At 49.0% G+C, this 12,560-nt stretch overlaps 1 protein-coding gene across 1 annotated transcript in view; it reads right to left on the reverse strand.

The window, feature by feature from the left end:
• Positions 1–12,560, reverse strand: part of LOC139229981 (glutamate receptor ionotropic, NMDA 2B-like) — a 1,420,117-nt gene that overhangs the window by 22,386 nt on the left and 1,385,171 nt on the right. The window contains exons 8-10 of the mRNA XM_070861679.1: positions 9,302–9,455; positions 3,040–3,165; positions 1,272–1,501 (exon numbers count right to left, since the gene is read on the reverse strand). Coding sequence (XP_070717780.1) covers positions 1,272–1,501; positions 3,040–3,165; positions 9,302–9,455 — 510 coding nt within the window. The remainder of the gene's footprint in view (positions 1–1,271; positions 1,502–3,039; positions 3,166–9,301; positions 9,456–12,560) is intronic.

Raw genomic sequence — 12,560 nt, forward strand, 5'->3', positions numbered from 1 at the left:
TGGATGCTGGAATCTGAAATAAAAACAGAAAATGCTGGAAATCTCAGCGGACCAGGCAGCATCTATGGAGAGAGAAACAGAGTAAACGTTTCGGGTCGACGGCCCTTCATCAGCACTGGCGAACTGTTTGAAATGAACAGATTCTTAAGGAGCTGAAAGGGGGAGGGGAGGAAAGAACAAAAGGGAAGGTCGGTTATAGGGTGGAAGACAGGAGAGATTTGAGAGACAAAGGGGATGATGGGCCAACTTGAGATGGCAATGGCAGAAGTTAGAAAAAGATTAGTCTAGATAGGATGTGAATGGCAGAATAACCCACCCGGCAAGTTCAGTTAAAAGTATCTCCCATGGTGCCTTACCCACTAACTCTGTTTTTCACTCAGTCACACACGGCCCATTGCCCAATCCCCAATAGCCTGGGATGAGGTAAAGTTACCCCTGTTTCGGTATTTGTGTTCCTGCCCACGCTCCTCATCTCTGGTAAAACTAAAGGTGGAAGGTGTGTCAAGTGAACCAAGTCCACATATCAATGTCCACAAAATAATAAATGCCAACTAATGCCATGTGTGAATAATAATCAATTTATAACAACAACAACTTGTACTTATATAGCACCTTTAACGTAGTGAAACATCCCAAGGCGCTTCACAGGAGTGTTATAAGACAAAAATTTGACACCAAGCCGCACAAGTAAAAATTAGCCCAGGTGAACAAAAGCTTGGTCAAAGAGGTCTCTTTTAAGAAGCATCTTGAAGGGGGAAAGAGAGGTAGAGAGGTGGAGAGGTTTAGGCAGGTAGTTCCAGAGCTTGGGGCTTAGGCAGCTGCAGGCATGGCCACCAATGGTTGAGTGATTATAATTGGGATGTTCCAGGGCAGAATTTGAGGAGCGCAGACATCTCGGGGGGTTGTGGGGCTGGAGGAGATTACAGAGATAGGGAGGAGCGAGGCCATGGAGGGATTTGAAAACAAGGATGACAATTTTGAAATCGAGGCATTGCTGAACCAGAAGCCAATATGGATCAGTGAGCTCAGGGGTGATGGGTGAATGGGACTTGGTGCGAGTTAGGACACGGGCTGCCGAGTTTTGGATCAACTTTGGTTTATGCAGGATAGAATGTGGGAGGCCCGCCAGGAGTGCGTTGGAGTAGTCAAGTCTATAAGGCAGAATCCCCGAAGAAACACTAGATGTCTGATGCAGAATTCTCAGTATTATATGGAATGCTCGCCTGGCTATTCAAGCACACGGTCCTGGTTAGAGGTGACTGGAGCCTTACCTTCTTATCGCTGAGGCCAGACACTTGGTCCACGTATTCCTCTTGGATCATGAATGCAGCGAGGTTGGCTGTGTAACTGGCCAGGAAGATCACAGCGAAGAAGGCCCAGACCGACACCATAATCTTGCTCGTTGTCCCCTTCGGATTCTGGACCGGCACCGAGTTATTGAAAACCAGGCCCCAGAGCAGCCAGATGGCTTTGCCGATGGTGAAAGAAGGTCCTCCCGGTTCTGAGCACAACAAGATACAGGGCAGAGTTAAATGCATTGAAGGCCATGGTGAGAGTGTCCTGCCTGCCCCCAGCCTCGCCCCTCCCACCCAAAGGTCTCACAAGGGTACAGGCCCATGAATACTGGCAGCCATTTGGCTCCTTACTCTGTATAGCAGTATTGATGCTCAAAGCTGAGCCTGATCGGATCCTCGGCCAACTTTGAAGCATCCATGGGTTGCAGCTGTGACCAGGACCATGTGACCAAGCTGATTAAACCGCAGCTTCCCCGCTGTCAAGTGAGAAAAGGCCGGCTGGCAGACCAGGGACTAGACCCTGACCACTGGCCAGCCAGTTAGGCTGCTCCAAGTACCTCAAAGTACCCGTGGTTCATGAAAGGAAAGTTACCGGGGAGTGCGTTACAGACTGGAATCTGATCAAGGGATTCGGAGTGAGGGGAGGGAGAGGGGAGAAAGGCCATATAAACACATATATATATATATAGAATATAGATATCCAGGCGCAAGTTATAGGCTTGAATCTAATTGAAGGGTTTGTGGGGTTTATATATAAAATAACAGGTGTCCGGGAGTGAGTTATAGACTGGAATCTAATCGAGGGGTTCAGGTGGTATATAGAATAACAGATACCTGGGAGTGAGTTACAGGCTGGAATCAAATTGAGGGGTTCAGATGGTTTATATATAGAATAATGGATACACGGAAATGAGTTTCAGGCTGGAATCTAAATGAGGGGTTCGTGTTCTACAAATCCCCTGGGAGGACTGACGCACCAACATTAGCGTCATAGACCAGGCCAACATCCCCAGCATTGAAGCACTGACCACACTCGATCAGCTCCACTGAGCAGGCCACATTGTCCGCTTGCCAGACACAAGACTCCCAAAGCAAGCGCTCTACTCAGAACTTCTTCATGGCAAACGAGCCAAAAGTGGGCAGCGGAAATGTTACAAGGACACCCTCAAAGCCTTCCTGATAAAGTGCAACATCCCCACTGACACCTGGGAGTCCCTGGCCAAAGACCGCCCTAAGTGGAGGAAGAGCATCCGGGTGAGCGCTGAGCACCTCGAGTCTCATCGCCGAGAGCATGCAGAAAACAAGTTCAGGCAGCGGAAAGAGCGTGCGGCAAACCAGTCCCATCCACCCTTACCCTCAACGACTATCTGTCCCACCTATGACAGGGACTGTGGTTCTCATATTGGACTGTTCAGCCACCTAAGGACACATGCTAAGAGTGGAAGCAAGTCTTCCTCGATTCCGAGGGACTGCCTATGATATGATATAGAATAACAGATATCCGGGAGTGAGTTGGAGGCTGGAATTTAATTGGTGGACTTCGATAGATTTGGAGAGTAATGCAGATTACGACAGATACCCATGGCATCAGGTAAAACCTGTAAACGTCAGGCAGGAAGTGCCACTGTTTATTGTTGCTCTGCGATTGGGTTAGGCAGGTTTCTGATCAAGTACAACTGAATGTTTCCTATATAGAGAACAAGGGGACAGGTCAGCGGTGAATGGCACAGATGCAGCAGTTTACCCCTTCCATCGGCCAGGCACCGGTTGTATCCCACGGGGCTGAAGTACTCAAAGACAAAAACTGCGACAGCCGAGACAATCAGGAGCATCACGAACATCATCACCCAGACATCTGCGCTGAATGGCTCTGTGGGTTTGAAAAATAATAACGTGTTAGAGTCCATAGCCTCGCCACTTCAGACCTTAACCCTCCCTCCCCACTAAGACAGAGCAGTCACTGGAAGCTCAGCAGTGACCACCGCTGAGCGAATGAATGCCCAATCAGCACACTTCGAAATCTTTTACCATCCAAACATGAGTCAGGTCTTAAAAGAGAATGCGGAGACTTTACTGAGGGGAAGGATGGTTGCATGGAGCCGAGAGAAGTTTGAGTTAAAAAAAAATCATTCTCAGGACATTGAAGTTGATAGCAAGACTAGCATTTACTGCACATCTCTTTATAGAATGGAATCCATCAGCCAAACCCCCATTATACAATAGAATGGTTCAACCAAACCCCCATTATAGAATGGAATCCATCAGCCAAACCCCCATTATACAATGGAATGGTTCAACCAAACCCCCATTAGAGAATGGAATCCACCAGCCAAACCCCCATTATAGAATGGAATCCACCAGCCAAACCCCCATTAGAGAATGGAATCCATCAACCAAACCCCCATTATAGAATGGAATCCACCAGCCAAACCCCCATTATACAATGGAATGGTTCAACCAAACCCCCATTAGAGAATGGAAGCCATCAACCAAACCCCCCATTATAGAATGGAATGGTTGAACCAAACCCCCATTATAGAATGGAATGGTTCAACCAAACCCCCATTATAAAATGGAATGGTTCAACCGATTGTGTTCCTAACACAGATGAAACTGCACACAGGGAGGTTAAAGTAACAGTGACCTCAATCTTTAATAAGACACTCCAGAGTGATGAAAGGCCTTAGTGGCCGGCTTATATACAGTGCTCCCAAGGGATGCTGGGATCCTTTGGGACTTCAGGGGATGAGCTCCCTGGTGGCGGAACATGGGAGTGCATGCTTTACAGATACACAACATCACTCCTCCCGCCAAAGTCAAAGTGAAAACTATTTACAAGGTGATGCGGTCGGGAGCCTTTCTTTCCCTGGTGGACCGCCTCGATACAAATGTCTGTTCTGGTGTGTTGGCTGTGCCCTCGCTGGGCTGGCGTGTTGTTGGCCCTGCAGGGCTGCTAGGTGATCCTGGCCTTGCTGGGCTGTTGGGCGTGATGGGTTCAATTTCCTGGTCCGGCGTGATGCCGTTGAGCCTTTGGGTGTGTGTTGTGGGCTCGAAAAAGGTGGTGTCTGCTATGGGTTGTTCAGGGCAGTGTGTGAACCACAGCCTCGTTTGGTCCAGGTGCTTTCTGCAAATTTGTCCATTGTCTAGTTTGACTACACATACCCTATTTCTTTCTTCAGCTATCACCGTGCCCGTGATCCACTTGGGACCATGTCCATAGTTTAGCACATACACAGGGTCATTCAGATCAATTTCCCGTGACACAGTGGCACGACCATCGTTTACATTTTGTTGCTACCGCCTGCTCTCTACCTGATCATGCAGGTTGGGGTGAACCAGCGAGAGTCTGGTTTTAAGTGTCCTTTTCATGAGTAGCTCAGCCGGGGGCACCCCTGTGAGCGAGTGGGGTCTCGTGTGGTAGCTGAGCAGTACTCGGGACAGGCGGGTTTGGAGTGAGCCTTCTGTGACTTGTTTGAGGCTCTGTTTGATGGTTTGTATTCCCCACTCTGCCTGCCCATTGGAGGCTGGTTTAAACGGGGCCGAGGTGACATGTTTGATCCCATTGCGGGTCATGAATTCTTTAAATTCGGCACTGGTGAAACATGCCCATTGTCACTGACCAGTATGTCAGGCAGGCTGTGGGTTACAAACATGGCCCTCAGGCTTTCAATGGTGGCGGTGGCGGTGCTTCCCGACATTATTTCACATTCAATCCATTTTGAAAAAGCATCCACCACAACCAGGAACATTTTACCAAGAAACGGGCCCGCATGGTCGACATGGATCCTCGACCATGGTCTGGAGGGCCAGGACCACAAACTTAGTGGTGCTTCTCTGGGCGCGTTGCTCAACTGAGCACATACGCTGCATTGCCGTACACAGGACTCGCAGTCAGAGTCGATATCGAGCCACCACACATGGGATCTGGCTATTGCTTTCCTCATTACTATACCCGGGTGTGTGCTGTGGAGATCCGAGATGAACGTCTTCCTGCCCTTTTTTGGTAGCACTACGCGGTTACCCCACAACAGCCAGTCTGCCTGAATGGACAGCGCATCCTTTCGCTACTGGAACGGCTTGATTAGCTCTTGCATTTCAACGGGGATGCTCGCCCAGCTCCCATGCAGTGCACAGTTTTTTACTAGGAACAGCAGAGGATCTTGGCTGGTCCAAGCCCTAATCTGGCAGGCCGTGACAGGTGATTTATCATTTTCAAATGCTTCCATGACCATCAACAAGTCTGCGGGCTGCGCCATCATCAAGTTTGCAGGCTGCGCCATTTCCACCCCCGTGGTGGGCAATGGTAGCCGACTGAGAGCATCCGCACAGTTCTCGGTGCCTGGCCTATGGCGGATGGTATAGATATATGCTGATAGTGCGAGTGCCCACCTTTGTATGCGGGCTGAGGCATTAGTATTTATCCCCTTGTTTTCAGCGAACAGGGATGTGAGGGGCTTGTGATCGGTTTCCAGCTCAATTTGAGGCCAAACAGGTACTGATGCATTTTCTTTACCCCGAACACACACGCTAATGCCTCTTTCTCAATCATGCTGTAGGCCCTCTCGGTCTTAGACAAGCTCCTGGAAGCATAGGCGACAGGTTGCAACTTCCCCGCAACGTTAGCTTGTTGTAAAACACACCCGACTCCGTACGACGACGCGTCACATGCTAGCACAAGTCTTTTACACGGGTTATACAATATAAGCAGCTTGTTGGAGCATAAAATGTTTCTGGCTTTCTCAAAAGCAATTACTTGGTTTATTCCCCATACCCAGTTCTCACCTTTGCGCAATAACACATGTAGGGGCTCTAAGAGGGTGCTTAACCCCGGTAGGAAGTTACCAAAATAGTTGAGGAGTCCCAGGAACAACCGCAGCTCCGTGAGATTCTGTGGCCTGGGTGCGTTCCTGATAGCCTCTGAATTGGCGTTTGTGGGCCAAATGCCGTCCGCCGCGATCTTTCTCCCCAAAAACTCCACTTCATTTGCTATGAAGACGCATTTCGCCCTCTTCAGCCGCAGCCCTACGCGATCCAGTCGCTGGAAAACCCCCTCCAGGTTTTGTAGGTGCTTGACGGTGTCCCGACCCGTGACCAATATGTTGTCCTGAAAGACCACCGTGTGGTACCGACTTGAGTAGGTTCTCCATGTTGCTCTGGAAGATCGCTGCAGCTGACCGAATTCCAAACGGGCATCTGTTGTAGATGAACAGTCCCTTGTGCGTGTTGATGCAGGTGAGGCCCTTCAAAGACTCTTCCAGCTCCTGCGTCATGTAGGCCGAAGTCAGGTCGAGCTTGGTGAACGTCTTGCCTCCTGCCAGCGTCACAATTAGGTCGTCTGCCTTCGGTGGCGGGTATTGGTCCTGCAGCGAGAAACGATTAATAGTTACTTTATAATCACCGCAAATCCTGACCGTGCCATCACTTTTGAGTACTGGAACAATCAGGCTGGCCCACTCGCTGAATTCCACTGGGGAGATGATGCCCTCGCATTGCAGCCTGTCCAGCTCGATTTCCACTCTCTCCCTCATCATGTGAGGTACCGCGCGCACCTTGTGGTGAATGGGTCGTGCCTCTGGGACCAAGTGGATCCGTACCTTCACCCCGGAAAAGTTTCCAATGCCTGGCTCAAAAACGGAAGGACATTTGTTAAGAACCTGGGTACATGAGGCCTCATCGACATATGATAGCGCTCGGATTTCTTCCCAGTTCCAGCGGATTTTGCCCAGCCAGCTCCTTCCAAGCAGTGTGGGGCCATCGCCCGGGACAATCCAGAGTGGCAGTTCGTGCACCGTGCCCTCGTAAATGACCTTGACCATGGCACTGCCCAGGACAGTGATAAGCTCTTTGGTGTACGTTCTCAGTTTTGTGTGGATGGGGCTCAGGGCTGGTGTGAATGCCTTGTTGCACCTCAGTCTCTCAAACATCTTTTTACTCATGATGGATTGGCTGGCGCCAGTGTCCAGTTCCATGGCTACGGGTAAGCCATTCAATTTTACATTTAGCATTATAGGTGGACATTTCGTCGAAAATGTATGCACCCCGTGTACTCCAGCATCTGCCTCCTCTCTCTGAGGCTCGAAATTGCTTTGATCCACCATGGATCGATCTTCCTCTGCCATGTGGTGGTTAGCAGGTTTTGCAGAGCTTGCAGCTCGTTTTCAAGCTCGTTGTAGGTGTCCCATTGTTTCACAGCTCTTGCAAACATACCCTTTGAAGCGGCATGAATAGGCTGAGTGGAAGCCTCCAAAACACCAACAAGGTGTGAATTGCCTTGCATTCATCCTTTGTTGGGGACTCTGAGTCATCTGGGTCACCTGAGGTCTGCCGGCAGTTGCAGACTCGTGGTTTCTGCCCTGTACATTTCTGCTCACAAACACCATTCCAGTTAATTTATGAACATTGCTAGCACTTGTGTGCTGAGAGATTTGTTTGGTGTTATCACTGGTGGACATAAACGCCTGTGCTATCGCAATGGCCTTACTGAGGGTCGGTGTCTCTACAGCCAAAAGTTTTCGTAAGATGGTCTCGTGGCCAATGCTCAGTACAAAAAAGTCTCTGAGTATTTGCTCCAGGTAGCCATCAAACTCACATTGTCCTGCAAGTCGCCTTAGCTCGGCGACGTAGCTCGCCACTTCCTGACCTTCAGATCGCTGGCACCTGTAGAACCGATACCTCGCCATCAGCACACTCTCCCTCGGGTTAAGATGCTCCCAAACCAGTGTACACAGCTCCTCATATGACTTATCTGTGGGTTTCACCGGAGCCAGAAGATTCTTCATGAGTCTGTAGGTCGGTGCCCCACAGAATGTGAGGAGGACCGCTCTCCTTTTTGCAGCGCTTCCTTCTCCATCCAGCTCGTTGACTACAAAGTAATGGTCTAGCCGTTCGACATAGGCTTCCCAGTCCTCACCCTCCGAGAATTTCTCCAGGATGCCCACAGTTTGCTGCATCTTTGCGATGGATTCGTAATCTCGTCGCCAGTTATTGTGTTCCTAACACAGATGAAGCTGCACACACGGAGGTTAAAGTAACAGTGACCTCAGTCTTTAATAAGACACTCCAGAGTGAGACACAGGCCTTCGGGGCTGGCTTACGGGATCCCTTGGGACTTCAGGGGATGAGCTCCCTGGTGGCGGAACATGGGAGTGCATGCTTTACAGATACACAACACAACCAAACCCCATTATAGAATGGAATGGTTCAATCAAACCCCCATTATAGAATGGAAGCCATCAACCAAACCCCCATTATAAAATGGAATGGTTCAACCAAACTCCCATTATAAAATGGAATGGTTCAACCAAACTCCCATTATAGAATGGAAGCCATCAACCAAACCCCCATTATAAAATGGAATGGTTCAACCAAACCCCCATTATAAAATGGAATGGTTCAACCAAACTCCCATTATAAAATAGTATGGTTCAACCAAACCCCCATTATAAAATGGAATGGTTCAACCAAATTCCCATTATAGAATAGAATCAATTAACTAAACTCTCATTATGGAGTGAATACCTTTTTTCCATTATTATGAGCTGGGTTTGAAGAATGCCCCAAAGCTGGAAGGCGCCTACCCAGTTGCTATGTTCACCCGGTCCTGATTGTTGGGGCTTGCTGTGCGTCTTGGGAACAAGCAAGGGAACTATATTTGGAGAGGGGTGGGGCAAGTGTAGGGGAGAAATTCCAATTTTTGATTGGCGGACAATAGGGCCACCTTTCAGGTCAATGTTGTGAGCGACATTGTCTGGTCACCAAATTATAGACAGTAAATGTGAGGATGATTATCTCCTCAGAGGTTCCTGTAGCCCCTGAGGCTGATAGTGATTGGGTAAAGACAGGACGGATATCATGTGGAAGTACTCTGGGTAGTTGGTGTTACAGTGGAACGTTCCACTTAACCAGGTGCCTAACGGGGGTTACCCAGGCTGCTATGACCTTTAACCACTCAAATAAAAGGAAGGGACCTTGAACTTTAACCCGCAGACTGAAAGCCAATCAGTTACCCAGAAACGCAGAGGGTGACACAGTCCCGTTGCTCCGTGACACCATAACACTGATCCCAGTCTCTATAAAAGGGACCGAGAAGTCGATCACCTCCGATCGTTCTTCATTGATAGTCAGGGATCCGACGGCCATCTGTGCCCGCTTCTGTACCACCTGGCAACAGAGAACAGCACTTTTACAAAGGTAAACATTAGTTGTATCGTTGTCACAATCCATTCCACAATAAGCAGGCAGTTGGCACAACCCATCTCCATAGGGTTAATTTATGAGGACAGGTTGCATTGACCCGGCTTGTATTCCCTTGAGTATAGAAGAGTAAGGGGCGATCTAATTGAGGTGTTTAAGATGATAGTGTAGATAGAGAGAAACTATTTCTTCCAGTGAGGAGTCTAGAACAATATAAGAACATAGGAAATAAGAGCAGGAATAGGCCATACGGCCACTCGAGCCTGCTCTGCCATTCAATAAGATCATGGCTGATCTGATCATGGACTCAGCTCCACTTCCCTGCCTGCTCCCCATAACCCCTTATCCCCTTATCGAATAAGAAACCATCTATTTCTGTCTTAAATTTATTCAATGACCCAGCTTCCACAGCTCGCTGAGGCAGCGAATTCCACAGATTCACAACCCTCTGAGAGAAGAAATTTCTCCTCATCTCTGTTTTAAATGGGCGGCCCCTTATTCTAAGATCATGTCCTCAAGTTCGAGTCTCGCCCACCAGTGGAAACATCCTCTCTGCAACCATCCTGTCAAGCCCCCTCATAATCTTATATGTCTCGATAAGATCACCTCTCATTCTTCTGAATTCCAATGAGTAGAAGCTCAACTTACTCAACCTTTCCTCATAAGTCAACCCTCTCATCCCTGGAATCAACCTAGTGAAACCTTCTCTGAATTGACTCCAAAGCAAGTATATCCTTTCATAAATATTGAAACCAAAACTGCACGCAGTATTCCAGGTATGGCCTCACCAATAACTTATATAGCTGTAGCAAGACTTCCCTGCATTTATACTCCATCCCCTTTGCAATAAAGGTCAAGATACCATTGGTCTTCCTGATCACTTGATGTACCTGCATACTATCCTTTTGTGTTTCATGCACAAGTACCCCCAGGTCCCGCTGTACTGTGGCACTTTGCAATCTTTCTGCATTTAAATAATAACTTGCTCTTTGGTTTTTCTGCCAACTTTCTAGCACTTTACAACATTTTTTCCCACTCACTTAGCCTGTCTATATCCTTTTGCAGATTATTTGTGTCCTCCTCACTCATTGCTTTCCTTCCATCTTTGTATCGTCAACAAACTTGGCTACTTTACACTCTTCCAAGTCGTTAATATAGATTGTAAATAGTTGGGCTCCCAGCACTGATCCCTGCAGCACCCCACTAGTTACTGGTTGCCAACCAGAGAATGAACCATTTATCCCGACTCTCTGTTTTCTGTTAGGGATAAATGGTTCATTCTCTGGGGGCCATAACATTAAAATTAGAGCTAGGCCGCTCAGGGGTGATGTCAGGAAACGCTTCTTCACACAAAGGGTAGTGGAAATCTGGAACTGTCTCCCTCAAAAAGCTGTTGAGGCTGGGGGTCAATTGAAAACAGAGATAGATTTTTGTTGGGCAACAGTATTAAGGGATATGGAGCAAAGGCGAGTAGATGGAGTTAACGACAACTTGTATTTATATAGCGCCTTTAACATAGTGAAATGTCCCAAGGCGCTTCACAGGAGGATTATGAGATAAAAAATTTGACACCGAGTTGCATAAGTAGAAATTGGTGCAGGTCAAAGAGGTCGGTTTCAAGGAGCATCTTGAAGGAGGAAAGAGAGGTAGGGAAGTGGAGAGGTTTAGGCAGGGAGTTCCAGAGCTTGGGGCCTAGGCAACAGAAGGCACGGCCACCAATGGTGGAGCGATTATAATCAGGGATGCTCAAGAGGGAAGAATTAGAAGAGTACAGATATCTCGGGGGGTGGGGGTGGGGGGGTTGTGTGGCTGGAGGAGATTACAGAGATAGGGAGGGGCGAGGGCATGGAGGGATTTGAAAGTAAGGGTGAGAATTTTGAAATCGAGGCGTTGCTTAACCAGAAGCCAATGTAGGTCAGCGAGCACAGGGGTGATGGGTGAGCGGGACTTGGTGAGAGTTAGGACATAGGCTGCGGAGTTTTGGAGCACCTCAAGTTAATATACAGATCAACCATGATCTAATTGAATGGAGGTACAGGCCCGAGGGGCTGAATGGCCTCCTCCTACTCATATATTCTCTTCTAGTTGTACATCTCACCATCTTCTATAATCTAAACTCCAGAGTGTATAACGTTATAGGACTCGTGAAACTCCCGTGACCTTCTCATAGTTAGCTGGAGGAGATGGCGGGGTAGATTCTAACCCCTGTGTGGTTCTCGGGCAGCCGGAAGGTGGAGTGCACAGACCGACCAACCGGTTGTGCCAGCGGGAGGCCTGGTGCGTTTGGAGGGCCGGGCCTCATTAACATACTGCCGGTAGGTTGCGGGCAGAGTGGGAATGCCGCGCAGCACGCCGTCGGCTCGGGTCTGCCGCGATACCGGGTGACCTGGCAACTCATTGCACGTAAAGCATGTTCGGGTGTTTCTGAGAGACGTGATAAGGCGCTATACAAACACGAAGGGCTAAAAATTTGGTGTCGCACGGTCTGAGGCGGTAACACTGCCTGGTTGCTAACTTCAGCCGATGTTTACGCCTCAAACTGGGATATTTGCTTTTAGTGCCCCAAGAGGGGAGTAGAAGCATTACACACCCCTCTCAGGACGCTAACGCTGATTCCTGGGGTATTATTACGGGAGAGTTGCTGAGGTTCTGGCGCTAGGAAACCGGCATCTTAGTGCCTAAAGGGAGATCAGCTGGACCACCCGAAAAGTTAAGGAAAAGCCAAGGCAGATAAACAACAGTGTCCAGCATCAAAGGCCAGCTGCTCCCCCTCGGACATCTCGCCCCGACAGCTTCTCCGTGGCGCCTGCGCGACGGCAGGCGAAAGCAGTCAAGTTCGCGGCCGCGGCGCTACGGGGACGTTGCACACTCACAGAAGCCACCTAGTGGGCGGCGCCGGAGTGCGTAGCACTAACTGTTAGCCCCGCTGCTATTCCTCCACTGAAGTTCGCGGGAGGTACTGACAGCAGGGCACCTGGGCGGTAAGTGCTTTGCGGCCCGATGGCGCCCGTCTCAGGCACTAACGCGTGGCGCTAAGTGAATGAATTTCTAGCCCAAAGTTCTTTCTTTCAA

The sequence above is a fragment of the Pristiophorus japonicus genome, chromosome 19 (genome assembly GCF_044704955.1).
Source record: "Pristiophorus japonicus isolate sPriJap1 chromosome 19, sPriJap1.hap1, whole genome shotgun sequence".
Classification (NCBI taxonomy): domain Eukaryota; kingdom Metazoa; phylum Chordata; class Chondrichthyes; family Pristiophoridae; genus Pristiophorus; species Pristiophorus japonicus.